We start from the raw sequence: 26729 nt of genomic DNA, 5'->3' as shown, positions 1-26729 counted from the left end.
TCCTCTCAAGAACCCTCACCATAACGCAAACAGTGCACTGGTTCTTGGGAGGAGTTGTGCAAATATCAAAATGCCATGATGGGTTGATATCAGTCTGGAGAAGTGGGAATTTCCATCTGCATAAAGACCGCCCTACATAAAGCCAACGGATGCTTAGCCTCCCTGATTGTAAAAATTTAAATCCAATGAAATGGGTGGACCACGGAGAGCAAGGCGGGGGAAGAAAGTGCTAGCTAATACTAGATGTCCTCCAGGAAGGAAATGAAGTGGGCTTTATCTGATTTATTGGAGACGCCTATACAACTATGCAAGGTAAGGCTGAAGTTCTGATTTAAAAGAAAGACAATACAGAAAACAGTACTGACATCTCAATGATGCCTACCATTAACCATCATTTTAGCTGCATTCTCCTACAGTTTGAGTTTTGAGAAATCCAGCCCGATGTAACCAGCAACTTATGACATTTTGTGGTAGCACCGATTGCTAACCCCACTCCCTGGGCATTCCTACTGGCAACTCACTATGATGAGAAGCCTTATTTGCCAATAGGATCACACAGGAGGGAGTGGGTCAGCGCTCAACATTACCACAAAGAGTTGAAATTTGTTGGCTTTAGAAGCCTAGGATTTAGGGAGCTAAGACTGAGAATGAATTAAAATACATAAGCAAGCACTATAATGGTGTAAAAAATTATCAGAACTTCAAAGCAGTGGCCTAGATAATATGCCATGGTACTGGAAGATCACTTAATAGAACGATTATCTTAAACACTAATCACACTTAAACTTACCCTTAATGGTATTTCCTTGCCTCTAACAGCCAGAAGAATTAAAAGTGTTAAGGGTTGTGCGTGGACACACCTAAGTAGCATGTCATAACTGTAGGGCTGGTTTGACGCTTTCTGAGATCCTTTGTGGTGCCATAACTTGAAGTATGGTGAGCTGCACCAAACCAACACATTCAATATGAACATCATAACAAATCAAAAATGTACCTGCAATGCGTTGTGCTCTACTGTACAACACGCTTCGGTGCCATCCATAATAAATGATCCAACACATCACACATAGAGCAGGTGCATTGCCATACATGCTATACTGCAAACCACAAGTTTCAATGGGTCTAAACAGATAAGGGCAGTCACAGACACAGCGCATCTCCTAGCGACCTCCAGTTGACCATAAAGCATGACAATTAATTTTTATAGTGAAAGCTTGAAATTATTCCTGGTGAAAAATAGATTGATGATAATATCTTCACATGAACAAAAAAGGCTGGAAACAATCATGGGGCCCATCCCCTAGGTTTTCTTACCAAGAATGGCTCAGGCACATTGACCAGACTACCACTGTCATCCATGATGTTAACAAAATCCAATGAGTGTCGCAGCCCCACCTCATAATCAGTCTGATCATGAGCTGGAGTGATCTTCACCGCTCCTGTGATGGGTTACAAAACAGAAAAAAAAACAGAGAATGTGTGAGCAGAACTAAAGGAAGACCCCAAAACAAAACAAATAGGTGTAGGAGATGAGCAGTACATCTTTGTTCAGATTCATGTGAGCCATGTTCTGCGAGTAGGGCACCCCATTCATTTCAATGGGTCTGCCCTACTCACAGAAACATTGGGAAAAAAGTCCCTGGCCTTTTGTTTAAACTGCACTGCATGGACCCAGAAGGTATACGGGCATTTTGTCGATGTGTGGGGGATTAAGAACTAATGGTACTCCTGCGCATCTTTAAAAGAGCATGTGTTCTGCCTGCAGGTCAGACTCGCATGCAATTTTGCAAAAGCTTCCATCCTGTAATAATGTGAACCTAGCCTTAAATTCCCACTGAAGTCTTACTTTACATCAGATAGATAAATAGAAACTTCATGCAATCCTATGCTGGTAGATGTGCTACTAACCTTTGATAATATCTTCACTGCAACAACAGCATGAACACTGCAGGACATGGTAACAGGCTGCAGGTAGGATCGTTGCCATCACTGTGTGAGCAATGATCTTCTCTGCAGTAATCTGACCCATCCCCCCACAAATCAAAGATAGAGTCGTGCAAACTGCAAAACTTAGGCTCCCTGCAAGGAACATGCATAGTTGCTAAATGAAGTACTAAAGCTTCGTGAATATTAGGTCACCTCCATGTCTTCAGATTGGAAAATGAATAAGCTTCATCACCTGTGTCCAGTGAGTTAGCCAAAATTATAAATCCTCTAGCATGCAAAACAGTCAACATGTATGTATTTCAACCATCTCAGTGGAGTTTGACTTAAACAATAAAGACTCCACACATTTCCCTCTATCCAATTATGTGCACTGCCGTTCTCTTTTTTCCTAATGTACTGCTGTCTATATAGTTAATATCAACTAACCTGTCCCAAAGCTCATATCCACAAACTCATCAAAGACAATGGGAAGTAGGCGGTTCCCAAACGGATGAACAACACTCTTTCCTTTCAGATGCTGAAACAATCAAAGACAAGAGAAGGGACGTTATTTCTGCTAAGTATACTAATGAGTCTTTGTAAATCCTTTAGAACACTGGAGGGTATACTGCTAGTAACAATTTTTCTCACCCGATAGCGCAGATCTTGGGGATGGACAGCCACTGCTGTATCACCCAGCATGGTCTCCACTCGAGTTGTAGCCACCACAACCTCTTCACCTAGTAGGAAGAAGATAAGACCCAGCAGGTAAAAAACACATCATCCAAGCAAACAGAAGTGGGAAAGCCTGGAACAAGTTTGGTATTGATTATCATGACTGATGTTATTTTTACCTGTATTTTGTACTTTGTAAGCAAAAGAAACCAGCACCCCAAACTCTACACCCTCTTTATACCCAGGCACAGGCAACACCGTACGACCAGTAAGTTCTTTCTTATCCACCTAAAATAAAAAATAATCAAATCACAGTCACAACTTTTCTCTAAGCAGTCCCCAGTTACAATGTCACAAGTGACTCTCTGTTCTCCTCTGAGTTTTCCCGATATGGAGGAGTACGACTGTGTAACAGTATAAAAATTAGGCAGCTAACTAATGTGACCAAGGATGCAGCAAATACAAAACAAATACTTTAAAAACTGAAAAGCATCAATGCAAAATAATTGTGTCCAGTGTCCATTTCTTTCACGTTTGTGGTGACCATTCCAGCTGTCAAAAACCACTGGCTGGGTGGCTCCTATCCACTGATGTAGTGTGCCTTTACCACCTAGTTTATTTAATATTTTTTTGTAACAAGGAGAACATTTCTAATTTGGCATGTGGAGCCTTTAATCCCTCCTAAAACCACTCCTCACCTCTATATCTGATATGGCTGAGTTCAGTGTACATGACCAGTTGACAAGCCTCTTGCTGCGATAGATCACACCGCTCTCGTGAAGGCGAATGAAGGCTTCCTGTACAGCATGTGATAATTTCTAAGGAAAGAACAATAGTCATAAGCAACACTAGCAACAGCGTTGTCTGAGTAGACAAATTTGGAGAAGAGACATTTTCTCACCGGCTCCATGGTGAAACAAGCTCTATCCCAATCTAGGGAGCTACCCAGAATTCTCAGCTGGTGATAGATTCTGTCACCTTTCCTGAAAAAACAGCACAATAGGTTAACTATGAGGGTTAAAATAGCATCATATGAATATACCTACTTCCTCCAAACAGGTGTGACTTACTCATTCTTCCACTTCCACACTTCATCTATAAATGCTTCTCTGCCCAGATCATGCCGGGTCTTTCCATGCTCTCTCCAAAGCTTCTTCTCCACAACTACCTGGGTGGCTATCCCAGCGTGGTCACAACCTGGGTTCCACAAGGTCAGCTCACCATTCATGCGATGCCTGGAAGTAAAAAAACAATAATACGTTTTTTTTTCTCCTTTTTTATACAACCCCTTGTTAGTGTGATAAATGTATAAACTAAGCGTGGACAAATCCTAGAGGATCCCCTAAAAATGATAGTTCTCAAGTAAATATTAAAGCATTTTTTTTCTTTCAATTAAGAGTGGGGAAAGGTTAGAGCCTAGGTGTTTTCCATTGCTCCACTTTACTATTTGTCCTGGTGACCACTGTCAAAGAAAGTAATGGGAAATGTAACATTTTACAATTTTCACTATATCATGAGTAGGGGAGATACTGTATCTTCCAATGGGGTGACCTATTCCAATGACAACTGTAATTTCATGACATTAAAGCTGAACTCTACGCAGATAAACACAGATGAATGCAGCTCTGTATTCATTAATACACAATTAACTACATGCACACCTTTAAATGAAAATCACCAGCTGCCAAACATCTAGTGTCCAGAATATCCCATTCAAATATATGGATCCTTATTGCACAGGAATCTTGGCACTAGATTTTTACCACAGCGAGCGATTTTTGAGTTAAAGGTGTACATGTACTATATATATTTTGTTTGTTTAAATGCAGTGTAAGTATCTGAATTTGACTTATAAGTCACTTGGAGTCCCCATAGAGCAGAAATAAGAATTGGAAAGGGAGAAGCAAAACAAGGAGCCAGGAAAAAGCAGAGTGGCAGAAAGATAAGCTCATCAGTGTGCTGTTCCTCTGTTCACTGTTGGGGCACACGCTGGGGAAGGGACAAGACCTGTAAATATTACTTAAAGATTACCTCCACTTTTGTGGAGAAAAAAACATTTCCCTCTGGGTGATCTATGTACATTGCAAAGATTTTAACAAACTTTGTTGCAGAGTCCTACCTTTTGTTATTCTGAAGAGAGCTGTTTGTTTGTCCGTGCTGAGTGAATCTCTACGGGAGTGGTTTCATAATTATCTGACAGCTGCTGCATCTGCAGGGCTCTAATGAGGAAAACTGCAGGGACTGCAACCCTTTAGACATTTTCTATTGGGGGTATTCTCACCAAAATTACACTTCTGGGGGCTGTTCTGTACACCATCTGTGTACAGAACACCTCCAGGCAGCCATATTGCATTTACAGAAAATTACAGCGGCTTTAGATTGAAAAGGAAAGGTCATTTTTAATAACATTCGATTACAATATGACTTTTGTCACAATTGTATGTGCTATATTTTTTTTATTTGCAATATTTTTTTTCCCCCCATGAAAGTGGAGTTACCCTTTAAGTGCAGCAGATAAACAATAGGTCTCCAACCCTGCCAGACAGAACTCTGCTGTGTGGAAGACCTGTGTAAATCTCTGAACTTTTTGGAGAGAAATACCATTTCTCAAGAGATAAAATAGCTCCAGTATATGCATTTCATATGTGTATTTAGCAGTTTGCCAGGAGTTCAGATTTAAGTTAGGAAAGCACGCTTGTCTTTTTTAATAAAAAAAAAAAACAATTTTACATGTTAAAATAACATGTGCAATAAGTGTCTAATAAAGAAGTGTCTAATAAATAGAAGTCCCTACAAGACCTCGGTTTATTAGGGGCACTACACGCACACAAATATGCCTGTTTTAAATGTCGAAATTCAGCCCAATCCAAGTGTGTGGAAGACCTGTGTAAATCTCGGAACTTTTTGGAGAGAAATACAACTTTCTCAAGAGAAAAAACAGCTCCAGTATATGCATTTCCTATGTGTATTTAGCAGTTTGCCAGGAGTTCAGATTTAAGTTAGCAAAGCATGCTTGTCTTTTTTTAATTTAAAAAAAAAAACAATTTTACATGTTAAATAAAAAAAGCTTAGCGCTGCCTTTATCCTGTTTGCCTCCCTGCCCAATCAATACTACCAATATCGTGTCTAAAAAAAAAAAAAAAACCAGCTTCACATCATTTTTGTATTTTGTTGTTTGTGTGCTGCCCACACCATGAGCTCACCAGCGAGTCAGGCTGTCTTGAATGGCATTCGTCAAAGCGTGACCTAGATGAAGAGATCCAGTCACATTTGGAGGAGGGATACACATCATGAATGTGCCTTTAGGATTGGGCTTTGAGATGCTGGTTCTCTGAAAGACACAATATTGTGATCATTTCACAAACCTGTCAAGTTTAGCATATGAGAAAAATACAAATGGAGAGTTCATGATTTAATGATTGTTTTGACAAGCCATCTTCAATGAACTTGAACTTCCCTTATGCAGTTTTTACCTTTTCACTGTCTGCCTGGAATTTGTGATCTACAGTAGTTACACAAGCACAGTACAGCATAGAAATCTTAAATTTAAAGGAAAATCTAAGCATCAAATGAAAAAAGGTAAAAAAAGAAGTTAGATGCCTTGTTTTTTAGAGTCAACAACCTGAATATAAAAAATTGCAATTATTACATTGGCCCAGTCCTTTGATGACCATTCTCAAAGCACAGCAAAAAAAGGCAGCGGGAAAAGGTTATGTTTGCAAATGTGTAATGCACACTTGACATGAGCCAAATAAACAACATAGTGGACCTATGTTGGAAGAGGATTTGCAACAAAATGGCACAGATATTAGCTACAGATTTCTGCCTAGTCTGACTTTCTCTGATAAGAATCTGTAGAGATGCATACCAGAGGGAGGACCGAGCCAGGAGAAGCTGCCACTGTCTAGCTGAGCAGAGGAGAGGAGTGGAGGGATGAGGTAGCTAGCAGGTATCCTCTAATAAGTGCCCAAACAGAAGCTCACCAGAGGGTGCAGGCAGCTCAATGCTGCTCTGGGGCTTGCACTTTTCTCTTCCATCAGTGGTCATTTTCCCGAGAAAGCAATACAGTGAGCTGCTATAGTATGTTGTACCACTCCCATCACAGTGACAGTGTGCTGAGTGTGTGCACTGTCACTGTGCAATAAGTGTCTAATAAATAGAAGTCCCTACAAGACCTCGGTTTATTAGGGGCACTACACACACACAAATATGCCTGTTTTAAATGTCGAAGGTGCTGTAAATTCTATTCTGCCAATAAAGAAGTCTTGCAAGAAAGTCAGCCCGATCCAAGTCTACCGATACCTTTTTGTTTTACCCATTGATCCTAGTGGGTGTTACAGGTGTACCTGGTTGGCACAGGTTCCCCTTTTGACTGGTCACAGATCAGTTCTGAGGGGATACAGTTCTTGGACAGAGTTACAATACCATCAGGATATTTTGGGTCTGCCTTTGAACTTTTTTCTAGCGGGACACGTTCAGATAAACTCTAAATGGCCTCTTCTAAAACAGTGTCTTCACTTACATCAAGAAATTTAGACCATTCACAGTGTTTTACCACGTTACCACAAAAGCATGGTAACAAGTACCACAGTGCAATGTGTTGCAATTCATTTTCATTGAAATTCCAATGGACTGACACAAAGCATTGTAAAACACCTCAATGCACAGATGTGAATGAACTGTGCGATGTGCTCAATTGTGTTTAAAAAGAAAATGGCACAATTTTAGGTGTGCTGCGATTCATTTAAAATGAGCAGGCTTCCTTCTAATGCAACATAACACATTCAATATGCCCACATTAAGGCAAAACACAGGTGTAAACAGGTCCACAACTTCACATTATCTAGGCACTCACCCCATACTCTGGCTTAAAGAACCCCTCCTTCTCCCACCATGGATACCAGGCTGCCTCCACATACTGAGGACTGTATGAATCTGGCATACTGCCGGATACATCTAAAAGCAAAACAAAAAAACAAAAGAAAAACCATTTAAGATGGAAATCCCGAAAGCATGGCACCGTTAAATAATAGCAAACATAATACTAGAATTCCAAAAAAACAACATTTAAAAAAAAACAAATACCGTATTTTCCGGCATATAAGACGACTGGGCGTATAAGACGACCCCCCTACTTTTCCTGTTAAAATGTAGTGTTTGGGCTATACTCGCCGTATAAGACTACCCCTCTTCCAATGCACACCAGTGGGAAGAATCGTGCCCCATCATTAGTATCAGTGGGAGGAATAGTGCCCAGTCATTGGTGTCAGTGGGAGGAATAGCACCCCATCATTGGTGTCAGTGGTAGGAATAGTGTCCCATCATTGGTGTCAGTGGTAGGAATAGCACCCCATCATTGGTGTCAGTGGGAGGAATAGCACCCCATCATTGGTGTCAGTGGGAGGAATAGCACCCCATCATTGGTGTCAGTGGGAGGAATAGTGTCCCATCATTGGTGTCAGTGGGAGGAATAGCACTCCATCATTGGTGTCAGTGGGAGGAATAGTGCCCCATCATTGGTGTCAGTGGGAGGAATAGCACCCCATCATTGGCGTCAGTGGGAGGAATAGCATCCCATCATTGGTGTCAGTGGGAGGAATAGTACCCCATCATTGGTGTCAGTGGGAGGAATAGTACCCCATCATTGGTGTCAGTGGGAGGAATAGCACCCCATCATTGGCGTCAGTGGGAGGAATAGTGCCCCATCATTGGTGTCAGTGTGAGGAATCGTGCCCCATCATTGGTGTCAGTGGGAGGAATAGTGTCCCATCATTGGTGTCAGTGGGGGGTGGAATAGTGCCCCATCATTGGTGTCAGTGGGGGGGGGAATAGTGTCCCATCGTTGGTGTCAGTGGGGGGGGGGGGAAGTGCCCCATCGTCGGTGTCAGTGGGAGGAATAATGCCCCATCATTGGTATCAGTGACACCAATGATGGGGCACTATTCCTCCCACTGACACTTGCTGACCCCTGTTCAGTATGGTGCTGCTGCAGCAAGCATATATGGTTGCAGCAGCACCTGTGAGGAGGCGGAGCCGAGCAGCCGCACGAACATCCAATGGCCGAACTGAAGGAAGGAGCAGCTGCACTTCCTGGACCGGATCGTCATGGGACCGGAGCCAGGTAAGAAACAGCAGCCCCTGCCCACCCCTGTACTTAGTTTCACTTCCGTTGGAAGGGGGGGGGCGGCGGCGGCACCGCACCGCCCCCCTAAAAAGTGTCAGCATGCCGTATACCGGCGTATAAGACGACCCCCGACTTTTGAGAAGATTTTCAAGGGTCAAAAAGTCGTCTTATACGCCGGAAAATACGGTACATTCTAAAAGCAGTACACAGCAAAAAATGGTTTACTTTCTCATGCCATTGATGATGTCCTTTTGAATGTTCTGGCTGCTTGGCTTCAATACTTTTTCAGTCAAAAATCCAGAAAAAGCACGTTATAAATTGAGTTTTAGAACTTCTTCTTTACTTGTTCTGGATTAGGGACTGTATTTTGGTCAAAACATTTGCATGACAGCCAAACAACAACTATTCTCAAAGGAGAGGTCAGTAATGGCAGCCACCATAATTCTCCAATGGCTTGTGGTGTACATTAGTACTGTATTAAACCTTCTAAAAGCAGATGGCGGCAGTAAGAGGAGGATGGAGTCATTCTTCTGAGTCTTTCACCAGCTAACATTCAGCTTGAGCTACTGAGCTCTGTAAACATCAGGGTTTTGTTTTTTGTTACTAACAGGTAAGGGAGCCTGAAGGTCCACTTTCTGACTGTACATGTAAATATGAACTTGTTATATGCAATATTTAATTTTTACTCATCTAAAACAAATGTAAAAATATTTAATTTATGTTTAGACATGGCTATATTAAAAATAAAATGTATTAAAATTAAAGACACATTTCCGTAAATGCATAAAATCTGCTGCAATGACCCATGCAGTATTCATTCACACCTAAGTGTTGCATTATAATGAAAACATAATGAAACATTGAAATATAAAACACTGCAACACAATGCAAAAGTGTGATTCTGCTCTGCCTATCCTACATTTTGGGCAGTTCAGGCTTTATTAAATACTAGCAAGTTATACGTTACAAGGATGTTGGTGAAACCACATTTCACAAATATTGAGCTTTCCCCATTGCTCTCTGTTGTGCTTCCCCATTGCTCTCTGTTGTGCTTCACTAAGCTTCTGTCATTTTTTTAACCCCTTACCACTTGCTCCAGAGTCCCTTTACCCCTTAGTAACTGAGGGTAAAACAAATGTTAATGCCTGAACAAAATTTTGCAACTCTGACATGTGTTTTAATAAAACCATACATACAACCCCTGGCAGAAAGTATGGAATCACCACTCTTGGAAAATGTTCATTCAATTGTTTGTGTAGAAATAAAAAACAATCACAGATATATTGCTTTTACGAATTCAATATTCAAGGCATATTGCTTTAAATTTTCTATCTTGACACTTGGGGGTTTATTTACTAAAGCTTGTTCACTCAGAATCTGGTGCACCTGTACATGGTAGCCAATCAGCTTCTAACCTCAGCTTGTTCGATTAAACTTTATCAATAAAAACTGGAAGCTGGTTGGTTTCCATGCTGAAGTGCACAAGATTCTGAGTGAACCAACTTTAGCAAATAAACCCCTTGATGTCTTCCTTGGTCTGTCAGTACACTTCCCTTTTACAACCTTCCCATCTGATTTGTACTTGGTCCAGATTTTAGGCACAGCTGATTGGGAACAACTAACATCTTTTGCAACATTCCGTGATGATTTACCTTCTTGAAGAAGTTTTATAATCCTTTCTTTTGTTTCAACTTACATCTCTGGTGTTGGAAATCAGCTTGGTGCAACAGCTCACTAAGGTGTACAAGCACTCTTTTTTTAACTGCAGACTAATTAGCAGATGTAATCTGATGCAGATGTTTGTTTTAGAATTGCAAAGTACATGGTGATTCCATAATATTTTCCTCCAAATTGAGTGATTCCATATTTTTTTCCTCTGCTTGATCTGCAAAAACAGTTGCAACGGACTACAGTCTTTTTTCTTTTTTTAAGTGTTTCTTAAAGCCAGAAGGTTGGAATCCTAAATTAAAATTAGTGTTGAGGCATGTCTGTGAATATTTTTTTTCTCTACAGAATTAAAACAATTAAATGAACATTTTCCAAGAGTTCCATACTTTCTGCCAGGGGTTGTATCATCAAAACTACTTTGTGCATCTGGGGTGGATTATACTTTGTTTTTACAGGACAAATTGAACTCTCTCTTGTTGGGAAACATTAACAGATATCTCATGATTTATTTTTTTTATCAAAAGGAAAATGGGCCTAATATTGAAAAAAATAATAATTTTTTTAAATTTATCTTTATATTCCTTGCTAGTATCATAACCTACCACCAAAGAATAACCCCCCCCCCCCCCCCAAATTTTCCTACTCCTGCAGATCGCAGCGATACCACATATGTGTATATTAGTTGTTGTTTGTACCCGTAGTGCAGGCCAGAAACAATACTGCGCAGTTTGCTTTTTTAATCCTACCTAAAACATACTGACACTAATATCAATTAAAAAAAATAAAAAATCATACCAAAAATATACTGATCATGACCTTTGACCCTTAACTTGGCTCAAACACTAACCCTTGCACTAACCTAGATCAAACCTTGACCTAGCTATTTTCTCTTCATTTTATTTTTTTTAAACTTTTGTTTATTTACATCTTTCTCCCTGCAAGGAGAGAGATACAATGTATCACACAGGTGGGCTGACTGATCACTGCGATGGCCAATTAGAGGCTATCACAGCGATCAGGTGATCTAGAACAGAGAGTCTCAGGTCCCAATTGTTAGAACAGGACTTGGGGCTCCCAGCAAGATCAAAGACAAATACACATACCGGCCACTTTATTAGGTACACATTGCTAGTGCCAAAAAAATATCCCCCGCACCATTACACCACCACCACCAGCCTGAACCATTGATACAAGGCAGGATGGATCCATGCATTTATGTTGTTTACGTCAAATTCTGACCCTAGAATCTGAATGTCGCAGCAACCAGTCTGCCCATTCTCCTCTGACATCAGCAAGGCATTTTCATCCACACAACTGAATTTTCTCTGTAAACCCTAGAGATGGTTGGGCGTAAAAATCCCAGTAGATTAAAAATCCCAGTAGTCGATTTTGAAACACTCAGACCAGCCTGTCTGGCATCAACAACCATGTCATGTTCAAAGTCACTTAAATCCCCTTTCTTCCCCATTCTGATGTTCGGTTTGAACTTCAGCAAGCCCTCTTCACCATGTCTAGATGCCTAAATGCACTGAGTTGGAGCCATGTGATCGGCTGATTAGCAATTTGTGTTACCAAGCAATTGAACAGGTGTACCTAATAAAGTGGCAGGTGAGTGTATATGCGACCATAAAGATAAAGGCCCACTTCCGTGAAGTCACATATATGCATACGGTCGGCGGAAAACAGGTAAGGGAGCCTGAAGGTCCACTTTCTGACTGTACATGTAAATATGAACTTGTTATATGCAATATTTAATTTTTACTCATCTAAAACAAATGTAAAAATATTTAATTTATGTTTAGACATGGCTATATTAAAAATAAAATGTATTAAAATTAAAGACACATTTCCGTAAATGCATAAAATCTGCTGCAATGACCCATGCAGTATTCATTCACACCTAAGTGTTGCATTATAATGAAAACATAATGAAACATTGAAATATAAAACACTGCAACACAATGCAAAAGTGTGATTCTGCTCTGCCTATCCTACATTTTGGGCAGTTCAGGCTTTATTAAATACTAGCAAGTTATACGTTACAAGGATGTTGGTGAAACCACATTTCACAAATATTGAGCTTTCCCCATTGCTCTCTGTTGTGCTTCCCCATTGCTCTCTGTTGTGCTTCACTAAGCTTCTGTCATTTTTTTAACCCCTTACCACTTGCTCCAGAGTCCCTTTACCCCTTAGTAACTGAGGGTAAAACAAATGTTAATGCCTGAACAAAATTTTGCAACTCTGACATGTGTTTTAATAAAACCATACATACAACCCCTGGCAGAAAGTATGGAATCACCACTCTTGGAAAATGTTCATTCAATTGTTTGTGTAGAAATAAAAAACAATCACAGATATATTGCTTTTACGAATTCAATATTCAAGGCATATTGCTTTAAATTTTCTATCTTGACACTTGGGGGTTTATTTACTAAAGCTTGTTCACTCAGAATCTGGTGCACCTGTACATGGTAGCCAATCAGCTTCTAACCTCAGCTTGTTCGATTAAACTTTATCAATAAAAACTGGAAGCTGGTTGGTTTCCATGCTGAAGTGCACAAGATTCTGAGTGAACCAACTTTAGCAAATAAACCCCTTGATGTCTTCCTTGGTCTGTCAGTACACTTCCCTTTTACAACCTTCCCATCTGATTTGTACTTGGTCCAGATTTTAGGCACAGCTGATTGGGAACAACTAACATCTTTTGCAACATTCCGTGATGATTTACCTTCTTGAAGAAGTTTTATAATCCTTTCTTTTGTTTCAACTTACATCTCTGGTGTTGGAAATCAGCTTGGTGCAACAGCTCACTAAGGTGTACAAGCACTCTTTTTTTAACTGCAGACTAATTAGCAGATGTAATCTGATGCAGATGTTTGTTTTAGAATTGCAAAGTACATGGTGATTCCATAATATTTTCCTCCAAATTGAGTGATTCCATATTTTTTTCCTCTGCTTGATCTGCAAAAACAGTTGCAACGGACTACAGTCTTTTTTCTTTTTTTAAGTGTTTCTTAAAGCCAGAAGGTTGGAATCCTAAATTAAAATTAGTGTTGAGGCATGTCTGTGAATATTTTTTTTCTCTACAGAATTAAAACAATTAAATGAACATTTTCCAAGAGTTCCATACTTTCTGCCAGGGGTTGTATCATCAAAACTACTTTGTGCATCTGGGGTGGATTATACTTTGTTTTTACAGGACAAATTGAACTCTCTCTTGTTGGGAAACATTAACAGATATCTCATGATTTATTTTTTTTATCAAAAGGAAAATGGGCCTAATATTGAAAAAAATAATAATTTTTTTAAATTTATCTTTATATTCCTTGCTAGTATCATAACCTACCACCAAAGAATAACCCCCCCCCCCCAAATTTTCCTACTCCTGCAGATCGCAGCGATACCACATATGTGTATATTAGTTGTTGTTTGTACCCGTAGTGCAGGCCAGAAACAATACTGCGCAGTTTGCTTTTTTAATCCTACCTAAAACATACTGACACTAATATCAATTAAAAAAAATAAAAAATCATACCAAAAATATACTGATCATGACCTTTGACCCTTAACTTGGCTCAAACACTAACCCTTGCACTAACCTAGATCAAACCTTGACCTAGCTATTTTCTCTTCATTTTATTTTTTTTAAACTTTTGTTTATTTACATCTTTCTCCCTGCAAGGAGAGAGATACAATGTATCACACAGGTGGGCTGACTGATCACTGCGATGGCCAATTAGAGGCTATCACAGCGATCAGGTGATCTAGAACAGAGAGTCTCAGGTCCCAATTGTTAGAACAGGACTTGGGGCTCCCAGCAAGATCAAAGACAAATACACATACCGGCCACTTTATTAGGTACACATTGCTAGTGCCAAAAAAATATCCCCCGCACCATTACACCACCACCACCAGCCTGAACCATTGATACAAGGCAGGATGGATCCATGCATTTATGTTGTTTACGTCAAATTCTGACCCTAGAATCTGAATGTCGCAGCAACCAGTCTGCCCATTCTCCTCTGACATCAGCAAGGCATTTTCATCCACACAACTGAATTTTCTCTGTAAACCCTAGAGATGGTTGGGCGTAAAAATCCCAGTAGATTAAAAATCCCAGTAGTCGATTTTGAAACACTCAGACCAGCCTGTCTGGCATCAACAACCATGTCATGTTCAAAGTCACTTAAATCCCCTTTCTTCCCCATTCTGATGTTCGGTTTGAACTTCAGCAAGCCCTCTTCACCATGTCTAGATGCCTAAATGCACTGAGTTGGAGCCATGTGATCGGCTGATTAGCAATTTGTGTTACCAAGCAATTGAACAGGTGTACCTAATAAAGTGGCAGGTGAGTGTATATGCGACCATAAAGATAAAGGCCCACTTCCGTGAAGTCACATATATGCATACGGTCGGCGGAAAAGGTTTAAATAGTTCTGAACGGCCAGGAGGCGGGAAGGATTTGCAATCACGTAACCACTGTCACAGTGGTCACATGATCAGAAACAGGTCCCGCCGGCTACCAATCTTTAGACCAGACTGAGAGCAGTCTTTGAAACCTCGGTCTTTAAGCTGGAAACGAGCACCAAGCGTGCACTCAACACATAAACATCGGCCACCCAACAATGCATGTGTGTGGAGTGTGAGAATTAGAAAACCAAAAAGATACACAAGTAGTTCAGGATGGACAGTTTCCAGAGCCAAAAGTAGATGAGGGAGAAAAACAATCCTTTACAACAAATCCACAAAAACATGGATTAAATATTTCCCTCCCGGCTAACCTTTCTTTTGTCCTGCGGGAGTTGGGATATCATAGACAATCACGCCAAGTTCCTTCTTCTCTTTCTTTTCTGCCTTTGGTTTCTTCTGTTGTTCATTAAAGAAAAAGAATTCAAATGTGATAAGAACAAGGAGAGAGGACTGTTGAATCCAATGATATAATCAAGAATGCCTGCTCACCTCTATCAGCAGTTCTTTTATCTTCTCTTGCTTCTGCTGGAACTTCTCCAACTTCTCTTTTTTCTTGGACTCTTTCTTCAACTGGGCAGCTGTTTTTGGAGGACCATTGACAACAGCAGCTGTGCTGGTTGGTGCAGCTATGGTAGGGAGATCTGAGCTCTTCAGGTCTGTGTAGGAATGCAAGACTGGTCATATCTGGACGATATTCCTATATTTTGTTGGTTCTTAAAGTGCAACTAAACCCGGCAATTTAACTGTTTCCCAAAACAGTTATATTCAAGACATGCAATAAATAACTGTTACAACTGCTTGTGGGCGCAACAAAACTATCAAGCCATCAAGTGGTTGGGGTCATAGTTGATCATATGTGCAGCACCATGGCAACCGCAGATCATACAGAGGCTAAGATGGCAGCTTCCTTGGCTGTAAAGGATATGAGGGTTTAGGCTTTAAGCTTTAATCAAATGGATACACTGAGGTTTTAAAATGCACAACTAAGTTTAAATGGTCTAATTTCAGTTTATTGATTAATTTAAGTGTAGGTCTTATAAATTTTTAAGGACTTTTCTCGGTTTACCTAGATCTCCTTAAATCATTAATTATTATTTTCTCATAGCAGCACATACGGGCACCCAATGTATCTGAACCCACCCTGTGCAATTCTAACTGCCCTTCTGGCAAACATGGATTCCTTCTAATACCAGGGTCTCTTGTAATATATGGCTCCTGTTTCGCATGGCTAGAATCCACCAATCATTAAGCAGCAGCCCCTCCTCTTCAGTGAGTGTTCAGCAAGATCTGTTTAGGGCATGACACAATGACCCTGGCACTGACCTCAACTTGTCCACAAAAAGGATTAATTAAATAAAAGCACATACTTGCTTCTATGGCATAACTCCCTCAGTTGCTGGAAAACTGCAGAATTTTGCTCACCGGTCAATGAGCAACAACAGAACAAAAAGCGTTGCTCAACCTGGTCCAGCCTGTGAGGGAGCAATGCCATAGCAGCTGATAGTATTTGCTCTGCTCTCTTAGCGTGTTGCCCCCATATTCAGGATTGTTGTGTGACATGGGCCATAGCCCAGGGGCGGACTGACAACTTTTTTTTACTGGATATGTTTTATAGCAAAAAGTAAAAAATATGACTTTTTTTCAAAATTGTCAATCTTTTTGGTTTATAGTGCAAAAAATGAAAAAGGCAGAGGAGATGAAAAGAGAGCTCCTGGGGCGGACTGACAACTCATGGGGCCCCTGTGCCCTTGCCCAAACTCAAAAAAGCCCATGAAAAAGGTACCAGGGGCATCTCATGGGGCCCCCTACTGACCCCGGGCCCTCGGGCAGTGCCCGAGTTTCCAAATGGTCAGTCCGCCCCTGCCATAGCCCCTTCTCAGCAATCGCTTTAAGTGTGATTACAATAAACTTCAATTTCCCAATCATATGAGTTATTATACCTCCATTAAATAGTGTAAACGTTCCTATAACCTCCTTAAACTGTGGTTGGTTGACACAGGTCAGGAACCAGCGGGTAACATTGGAAAAGTTCTGCCTGGTGGAGGGAGAAATGACCTGCAATAAACAAAAGAGACGTCATATGAAGGTGGCCAAGATTAGGGGGAAATGAGGGAAGTGAAAATATACAAAAGCACAAACACATAACCCAGATCTGTTACACACAGCCTGCAGAAAGACAGTTTTTGAATAGATATAAGATACAGCAAGCATTGACGATAGCTGCTGTAAATCCCCAACCACTGGAATCAGCAGGTTAAGCTGTGAAGCATACTATGGCAGCGAATATCACAGAACGGGGTAAGCTATAGTATGTAGACAATACCTTGCTAAATGGATAGATAAGACAGCAGGACACTGCGATGTCGGCAAGGCTCAGTCGCTCTCCCACTAGGTACGTGCGCACTTTCAAGTGACTGTCCAACACCTCCAGGATTTTATGCAGTTCCATACGAGCGCGGTCTCTAGTCTGGGAAAAGGTCACACACAAAATCAGGTAAAAACTTTGCAGAATAGCAACAGCTAAAATTATAGAATGGCAAAAATGGGACACTTTAAGCAGCATAAACATTTCTAAAGTATTGTAGTTACTGTGGTAGAATGGACCATTTGCAAACCTCGCTATACAGGTGACAAGTACCACTCCAATCTATCAAGACACACAGCATCCTCTCCAACAAATGAAAAGTGTCCACATCACCCAGGCAGCAATGTGAGCACCTAAAGAAGCACCCTCCCAATGTCCAAAACAAAGAAGACTCAGAATCCAGAGCAGCACATGCCCACATATCAAGTAAATGGGGCCATCATTGCAAATTATTTTCCCCCAATTTATTGGAAGCGAAGCCCTGGGTGAACATAAATTTTAAGGCTAAACTCCAGGGATAACTTTCGCATACTTACATTGGGCCAGCTTGGCACCATGTACAGTAAGTATGCATATGTAATAACCGATTGGCCTCTGTAGAAACTAGAAATCACCGCAATAGCTTGAGCTACTACAGAGATAACTGTGGCCTGCGTGATGTCCTGGAAGGCTTCCCTTCTGCATAGTAACCACATGGTCATTTGTCTTGGTCATTCACCTGAATGGCATTCATACCTAGTGAGTGACCCCATATGGTTACTATGCAGAACTATGCAGAAGGGCAGCCACTCTGCACAGCACCTGCAAGATTGCAGCCAGATCAAGGAGGAATTCAGGAAAACACACCAGCCATGCTAAGTCCACATGTTGTGTCCAGGTAATGTTGCTGTGAATGAGAAATTGAAGTGTCTGCAATATTCTCACCCACAAAGGTTTCTGCACATACTGGTCACAAACATCCCCCCTTCTGCCTTGCATGGGCAGTCCCAACGGGAAATGGCAAGTGATTTTCAATATAAATACTTGGAATCAAATCAAAATTTCACAAATTTGGGCATCAGATGTATAACTGTATTGGGGGCTACAGATTAGCTTTAAAAGGGACCAACCTGTGCAAAGGACCTGTCTCTCCCATTTATCAGATCCCAACTGTAAGCTCTCCTACATGACACCGTGGGAATGGGATCTACAGATTTTCTGGGACTTGTCAGATTGGCATTACTTCGCAGACGACTTGTCAATAATGTCACTCAATACTATCTTGATAGAATCGAATCATAAAATTCTTTTACGCTGGTATCTAGTACCAACTATGATAGCCAAGATGCATCAGTCTTCCTCTCCGAATTGCTTTCGTCAATGCAGACAGCCAGGAACGATGTTTCATGCGTAGTGGAAATGCCATAAGGTGTCCCAGTTTTGATTAAGACTTTTTAACCTCATACGCTTGGTCATGGACATCACTCTTGCTAGGGTTCCAGAAACAGCCTTGTTTCAGAAATTAAGACTCAGATATTCCAAAATGGCCTAAACGGCTAATACTATATATGCTTTTGGCGGCAGGAATCACGATAGCACCTTGTTGGAAATTAGTGGTGGAGCACTTCGATTACGTTAAATATAAATTGAACTGGATTATGGTTAATGATAAACTCACCCAAACCCTCATAATAATCTTACTAAATTTCACAAGAGCTGGGACCCCTGGATTAAGTACATTTCCCCTGTGGGCTGAGAGTGGACAAGTTCCATTATCTCTTCCACTATTGGGACACCCTCTCCTTTTTCTTTCCTTCCTTCTTTTTCTAATGGCTTTGATCTGACTCTGTTCTAGTAGATACTGATTTTTCATTGGAGTCTTTTGGACACTTTTGTGAGGATAGGGGCACCTATATATTTATCACAAGTATGGCCCTATTAGACCTTGATATGTTCCAGTTCATACTTTGTACATGCTGTATGACAGATGCTCTAAGTATTGTGATGTTTGACCTGCTCATAGGGTGCGCTTTATAAGAATAAGAACTGCCACTGACAACTTCATAATGTACTCTTTGTTAACTTGCAGATGTTCACTTTTGTTCGCTTATATGTTGTTTGTTCTTTTTGTAACCGCAACATTTATGGCACATTCATTTTGTATTGTTTGAAAAATGTTAATAAACAGATTAATAAATAAAAAGGGATTGACTGCTATGTGTAAGTTCATTTTTAAAGAACTCTTACCGGTTTGTGGTCGACGCCATAGGCAGTTGGCAGCACATCGGATTCTGCATAGTTTACCCACTGTTTGATGAGAGAGAAGCTTCGCTGGTTCCCATCCCCTGAGATAGATTCAGGGGCTAGCATGTAAGAGACAGCCCAAGCCCCCCATACAGATCCAGTGGAAGGAGACAAAAGGCATGGTAGGGGAAGGTCCCGGGGCCCCGAAGAGACTTCTTTCACCTCGGGGCGAGGGTGAGGTGAGAACTGGCTACAGACACGCACCCAGGTGCATCGTGGATCTGAGGTAGAAGACTGAGGAAGGTAGAGGGTAGACATCGTGGCACGGGGGAGTAAAGACCTGCAGATGGAGAGAGAATGTGTCAAGAATCCTGTTTACATCGCAATTACCTTGCAGTGACTCACAGCATGTCTCATCCCAACAATAAATAGCGGTCCACTGACACACCCATCTGTGTTATCATTAGAGATGCACTAGCTGATTAATTGTACACATTACACTGCTTTCTTTTAACATTTCATCATATGAGGTGTGATATCATCCCCATGTAACATTTTACAAGCTGGATAAAGATAAGTAATGAGGTTTGTTAGATATGTAAATAACATTAGAGATGCAATAGGTGAATAATTTTTACAGCACCCTAGGTGCCTGTCCTGTCCATAGTCCTGGAACAGTGTAAAAAAAGCACATTTTTATTCTAGAAACTGGACGCTGTGTGTAGCACAAATGACCAAATCAAAAATCATCAAAGCTGTAAATAATTAGAAGACTGTGGAGACATAGAGCAGTACAAGACACTGTTCACAGCCAATGGCCTGTTCACAACAATGTATCTCATTAAAGTGTATAATCAGCCCAAACTTTATTTTTATTTTGGATAGAGGGAGTTGAGTGCCGATTAGAATCTTTATCAGGATTTTAATCTATCTGGAACTTCCCCTTAATGTGGACCCAGTAACTACCATTTCACCAGGTAGGAATGAAAGGAAAACCAGCACCAGGTACACGAACAGCAATAAAAATCTTACAAGGATTCTAGCCTTCCCCTACCCTACTAAAAATGTTATTATTTCTGCCTATGTCTTTAGCAAAATAAGTGAGGAGATATCCCAGACTGCATCAAAATCAGAAAGGATTTCTAATCTTTCCCCACGCAGTAAAATACATTTTTGGTTAAACATTTAAGACTTCATTCACAACTATGTGCATTTTTGTGTGGGGTACAGTTCACTTTCAATGGGCCTTTAACAAGCTTCATTGCACAGAAAAGTACTTATTGCGTTGGAACACATACACATTTACATACACATGTTGTGGTAAACTAAAGTGAAATGCATTGGCCAAAAGCCAACACATACAGTATGTCACAGAAGTGAGTACACCCCTCACATTTTGTATTTTACATTTTGTAAAAATTGTATTCTATCTTTTCAACAACACTGAAGAAATAACACTTTGCTACAATGTGACGTAGTGAGTGTACAGCTTGTATAACAGTGTAAATGTGCTGTCCCCTCAAAATATCTCAACACACAGCCATTAATGTCTAAACCGCTGGCAACAAAAGTGAGTACACCCCTAAGTGATAATGTCCAAATTGGGCCCAATTAATCATTTTCCCTCCCCAGTGTCATGTAACTCGTTAGTGTTACAAGGTCTCAGGTGTGAATGGGGAGCAGGTGTGTTACATTTGGTGTTATCGCCCTCACTCTCTCATACTGGTCACTGGAAGTTCAACATGGCACCTCATGGCAAAGAACTCTCTGAAGATATGAAAAAAGAATTGTTGCTCTACATAAAGATGGCCTAGGCTATAAGAAGATTGCCAAGACCCTGAAACTGACCTGCAGCACGGTGGCCAAGACCATGCAGCGGTTTCAATGGCAGTGCTGTGGGGAGGATGGGGTTAATGGTACTGCTGGTTGGGGGGGATCATTGGCATGGCTGGGGGGAAAGGAATGAGTGGCTGTGCTGGGGGGGGGGGGAGATGGGATCAGTGGCAGGGCTGGGAGGAATGGAATGAGTGGCAGTGCTGGTGGAGAGATGGGATCAGTGACAGTGCTGGGGGAGGGATGGAATGAGTGGCAGTGCTATGGAGAGGGTGGGATCAATGGTAGTGCTGGTGGGGAGGATCATTGGCAGTGCTGGGAGGAAAGGAATGAGTGGCTGTGCTGGTGGAGGGATCACTGGCAGTGACGGGGGGGGGGGGGGGAGAAGGAATGAGTGGCTGTACTGGTGGGGGGATGGGATCAGTGGCAGTGCTGGTGGAGGGATGGGATGTGTGGAAGACCAGTGCTGGGGGTGAAGCATATGCTGTATGCACACCATTTCTCCAGGGACTAGCGTTTCTTAGTCGCATTTAGGAGCATTACAGTTTTATTACCATTTTTACAGTACACGCAGAAAAAAAAAAACTAGAAAAAAAGCTGTTGGGAGCGTTAAGCATTTTTTTCTGCCAGAAAACCGCACTCAAAAACTTTACACTTTTTTCTGCTCCTAAACACTTAAGCTTGAAAAACACTACTAGCATAAAATCGTGTGCATGGACACATAGGATAACACTATGTAGCTTCTAGAAGCAGAAGAAAATGCTGATAACAGCTTCTAGGAGCATAAAAAACCCACTAGTGTGCATGCAGCCTTAATGCTTTCTGAGGCATTGGCTCAAAACATGTATGTGGATCAGGAGTGCCCACTTTACTTACTGTATGCTTTTTTTCAGTACAATAGCAAGTGTTGGCCATGAGGCATCCAACTTTTACAGAAGAAGGTCAGTCATCATGGCCTACAGACTTCTCCCTGTACAAATTATTCCATGTATAGTTAATATTTAGTAAAATGCCTGTCACTTTCTCAATGTTTTACCAAGTCTGTTGATATGCCTACCACTCTGTGACATTTGTGAGTGCAATACATTTTGTTTTTATGACATTTCATTTAAGAAAATGTACTGCACCAGTGGCTGCTTGGCGCCTCTCTCTCTCTCGCAGTGCTTGGGTTCCCAGCCCATTTGAAGAGGCATCCTCATTCAGTCAGCTGATCCAGCAGTTCATTAAAGTGTTACTAAACCCACAACAGTAAAATCAGTCTGTATATGAAGTAAAGCATGCTTGTTATACTCACTGTGGTACCTAAGGGGTTAAACCTCTGCATTGTGTAAAAAGGCTGTTTGATCCTGTATTCTCTGATCCTCCCCTTCTTCCAGTGTCTGCCTCCTATCTCCTGATAAGGCATATCACGTGGAGCCACTGCACATGCTCAGTTTGGTGTGTATTGCTAGAGGTTTTTTTTCTCCTTCGTAGAGTGCATGTAATCAGCACAGGGTCAATCCGCACTGTCCAGACAGAGGTCAGGGGTTCTAAATCCTCCTAGAGCAGGAAGAAAACTCCTCTTACAACTTTAACCAGTGCTCAGCTGAACACTGATAGAAGTCACAACACTGCTCTAACTGCTGATGAGAAAAGGTATTTAGCAGTTTATATTTACTATAATTACATTTCTATGTTGTGTGTACTATTGGAGATCAGATAGTGAATGCAGGGTCCTGGGTTTAGTAACACTTTAATTAGCCTATACCTCCAGGACTATTGTTTTGCTTTGTATACATTGTAATTTTTTTTTCCTAACAGAATACAATACATTGTAACTTTTAGTGTTTATTGATACAAACTTCCTTGACAGCCCATTTTCACTTTCCTTATACTTTGACAGTTTTCCTTTTCAGCTTACATTTATTACTGCCATTCTTAAACATGACTTCTAATCCCCATACACTATCCCATTTGGATTGGACAGACAACAGTATTTGGTCCTTTAGCAAGAGGAGCACAATTTCAAACATCCCCTGGTCAAGGAAAGACCTGTCCCACCCCAGTGATCTGTGAAGTCACCTATCACAGTAATGACTAATAGAGAATTGTAAACCCTTAGCTTTCTCAGTACTCATCTTCCCTGTCAGAAGCCATCATTTGCATATTAATGGATCAACCAATGGAAATGTATGTTTACAGAACACACAATTCCTATGCATTAAGTTGAAATACCTTTTGTGCTGCAGAATCCTCCCCTCCTTTATACTTACCTGTTCCAGGGATGTGCACAAAAGCAGCATCTCTAGCTGCTGCCTCCCTCCTCATTGGGCAGATTGATAGCAGCGGGAGCTATTGGCTCCCACTGCTGTCAATTAAATGCTGTGCTGAGCCAGCAGGGGGCAGGGCAGAGCAGGGCCGAGACAGCCGCTCTGTGTCAATGGACGCAGACAGGGCGGCTCAGGAGCAAGCCCGCATGGGTGCCCCCATTGCAAGTGGTTTTCTATGGTGGCACCCGCTGAAGGGCAGGAGCCTGGAGCAATAGAGAGGGACCCCAAAAGAAGAGGATTGGGACTTCTCTGTGCAAAATTGTTCCACAGAGCAGGCAAGTATACCATGTTTGTTATTTACCACGTTAAATAAAGTGTTGCTTTATTATTTTGATCATTCTCATTGAGTTTATTCATAAAATTCTCAAGGATTCTACCCAAACACTGATTGTAAATATATCTATTATTTATAGGTATTGGAGACTAGATCCAGTTACGTGTGTTTTTAACACATACATTTTGGAGTGACCCTTTATCATATAAAAATGTTTGCAGATGTTTTTTACTTTTTTATTTTACTATATTGATCACTCCAAAACAAAACTGATGAAAAAAAAAAAAGTCTGAACCCACCAGAACAAGCCACCCAGGAGTCCCCTGTAATGGACCAATGATCTGTGACCACTGCCACTTATGACTGGTCCACTACAGGTGACAACTTCCGCGCGGGCTCCAGCAGGTGAGCTCAGACTTGGATCCAAACACGCCCGAGCTCATCGCTACACTCTGATTGGACATGGTGATGACAGTGGGTGGAGCTTAGCTATGAAGTCACAGAAAGTCAGACCCTCATAACAAAGTGAAACTACATCAGAGAGGGGCACAGAAATGGGGTCTAGGCTCACAATGTGACTAGCAGAGTCTTCCACGAGACCTTTACACATTTAGGGGGTCACCAGAACATCTGGAAATCATGGCCAGTCCTCAGCTCTGCTCTCTGTAGAACACGTGGTCCTCCAGGGGACCCATACAATGGGAGTTCTGTAATCCCTCAGCACATGGACAGCTAAGGTCCAGTCATGTCCCCGCACCCCTTCCTCATGTCCCTGCCCCCCCAACACCTCACCTCGTCCCTCTTACTTTTCTCACTCACTTCTCCTCAGCTCCACGCAGATGACGTCACAAACCGCCCCACGTGTATTCACTTCCCCTTCTCCCTTCCTACTTCCGCCCTCACTGTGCACTCGGGTAGGACCCCGGTTTGCCCATACTTAGCTGTCCTCTTCAGATAATTATAACTTCAAGTTAAATCATTGTCGGGACTCGTCCTTTTTGCTCCCTTACCATTATAACAAATACTTTCTGACCTCGTGAGCCCTATGTATGTAAGCATTGTTTACAGCGAGAGGTCCTAATTCCCAATCCTATTGGATTTTCTTGGAGTCATTTTAAATGAATTTGGGACTTTGGAGCTCATTGATATCTCCAATAGAATTGTATTGGTGTGCTTTGTGCGTCTATGACAGTGTAATCAGGAGTAGCTGGGGCACCATAGCTGGATATGTATTGGTGACATCTAGTGGGAGAATTGGTAACTGCAGCCTGATGCAATATATGGACATGCTACTGGGCAAAGCAGCATGATTCATCATTGGGTTGTGTGACAGGTGTATAAGTAGGTATATTGTAGCTGTGTTGGGGCCGATTCACACCACAAAAGGTGTGTTCACCTGTGGTTTTGTGTACAAAAAGTAAGGTAGGCTCTGCTTTTTAAAATTGCACCACACCAGACTGCACTACGATGCGCTTTGGTGGCCGTGAATGCACTGGTGTTTGACAGATGCATGAGTGTGCCATTAGGAAATGCACATTTCTCCAGCGCATTTACCGCACTGCACCATGCAGCCCTCTGTAGATGCACATGGGTGTCAAATGTTAATGGCACCCCAGATTTATTTATTTCAGGTGCTTTTATAGCGCCGTCAATTAATGCAGCACTTTACTTATATATTGTATATTCACATCAGTCCCTAACCCTCAAGGGGTGTACAAGCTAAGGTCCCTAACTCACATTCATACATACACACACTAGGAACAATTTACACAGGAGCCAGTTAACCTATCAGCAGGTCTTTGGAGGGTGGGAGGAAACCAGAGTACACAGAGGAAACCTGCACAGCTACAGGGAGAACATACAAACTCCAGGCAGGTGGTGCTGTGGTTGGGATTTGAACCAATGACCCTAGTACTACCAGGCAGAAGTGCTAACCATTTACCCACTGTGCAGATTCAAACACACTTGGAGTTTGCAGACCAAAACGCAAGGTACTGCAGTACCATGTGGTTTGGTGTGGCCCAATTTTAAAAATTGTACCTGCCATACTTTTTGCGCCCCCTTGAAATGTATGGATTGTCAAAAATGCGCTGTGCTTGAACATACAAGATCTCGTGCACATGAACGCAAGCATTATGGTGTGATCCAGCACTTAATGGCACCAGCACACTTCCGCAGCTGGCTGCACATTTCCATGCGATGAAGAAAAACACTTGATGCCACACGTGTTCCTGCACCACAATTGCAGTGAACCGTCCCTAACACAGATAATAACTACAAACATATATTAAACACATATTTAGCAACATTTTATATTCATTTACAGGGGGATACTTCTGCTGAGCTGATACTTCAAAACTAATGACGTGCAAGACCTGGTATTTATTTATCTAGCTGGCTCTATCTTGAGCTGAAAATGTATGCAGCACTTTACATATAGATCAGTCCCTGCCCTCATGAAGTTTACAATCTGACGATCCCAACAAGTGTTCACCCGATATAAATCTGCCTTCCTCACCTACACTTCCTCCCTTCACGCTGCCAAGCAAGCCTACTTTGTTACCCTCATCAATACCCTCTCCTCCAGTCCTCGCCAGCTCTTCTCTACTTTTAAAAAATATAAACAGCGCAAACATAGACCTCTATATCAAATCAATATACAAAGTGCAAACATATATAAAAAATTAAATAAATAGTGAAGTCCATCAAAATTAATAAACACAAAATTCAAAAATAGTTTGTGCAAACAGAAATTTTCAAATTCTTCTTCTATTATAAAGAAACTTCCACCTTCCACCCGTGAAAACCAACATCAAATGCACTCACCAGATTAAGGTGAATGAAACGCCTTTTAGGAATTTA

General features: G+C 41.4%; 1 protein-coding gene across 3 annotated transcripts in view; it reads right to left on the bottom strand.

The window, feature by feature from the left end:
• Window positions 1-24762, bottom strand: part of VARS1 (valyl-tRNA synthetase 1) — a 53328-nt gene extending 28566 nt beyond the window's left edge. Inside the window, exons 1-15 of one of the 3 annotated variants that reach the window (XM_089684886.1) lie at window positions 24687-24762; window positions 19455-19791; window positions 17187-17330; window positions 16804-16918; window positions 15353-15519; window positions 15175-15259; window positions 7457-7557; window positions 5805-5932; window positions 3672-3836; window positions 3503-3584; window positions 3300-3419; window positions 2781-2889; window positions 2578-2666; window positions 2374-2464; window positions 1315-1439 (exon numbers count right to left, since the gene is read on the bottom strand). In XM_089684886.1, the coding sequence (XP_089541012.1) occupies window positions 1315-1439; window positions 2374-2464; window positions 2578-2666; window positions 2781-2889; window positions 3300-3419; window positions 3503-3584; window positions 3672-3836; window positions 5805-5932; window positions 7457-7557; window positions 15175-15259; window positions 15353-15519; window positions 16804-16918; window positions 17187-17330; window positions 19455-19769 (1836 nt within the window). In that variant the 5' untranslated portion in view covers window positions 19770-19791; window positions 24687-24762. Of the gene's footprint in view, window positions 1-1314; window positions 1440-2373; window positions 2465-2577; window positions 2667-2780; window positions 2890-3299; window positions 3420-3502; window positions 3585-3671; window positions 3837-5804; window positions 5933-7456; window positions 7558-15174; window positions 15260-15352; window positions 15520-16803; window positions 16919-17186; window positions 17331-19454; window positions 19792-24659 lie in introns of all 3 variants that reach the window. The other 2 variants (XM_089684885.1, XM_089684887.1) reach the window with 2 other exon arrangements.
• Between the last annotated feature and the right edge of the window lie 1967 nt (window positions 24763-26729).

The sequence above is a fragment of the Staurois parvus genome, unplaced genomic scaffold, assembly GCF_062004578.1.
Source record: "Staurois parvus isolate SC_StPar_1 unplaced genomic scaffold, SC_StPar_1.0 ptg000361l, whole genome shotgun sequence".
Taxonomy (NCBI): Eukaryota; Metazoa; Chordata; class Amphibia; order Anura; family Ranidae; genus Staurois; species Staurois parvus.
This window is presented reverse-complemented; position numbering and strand designations above follow the sequence as displayed.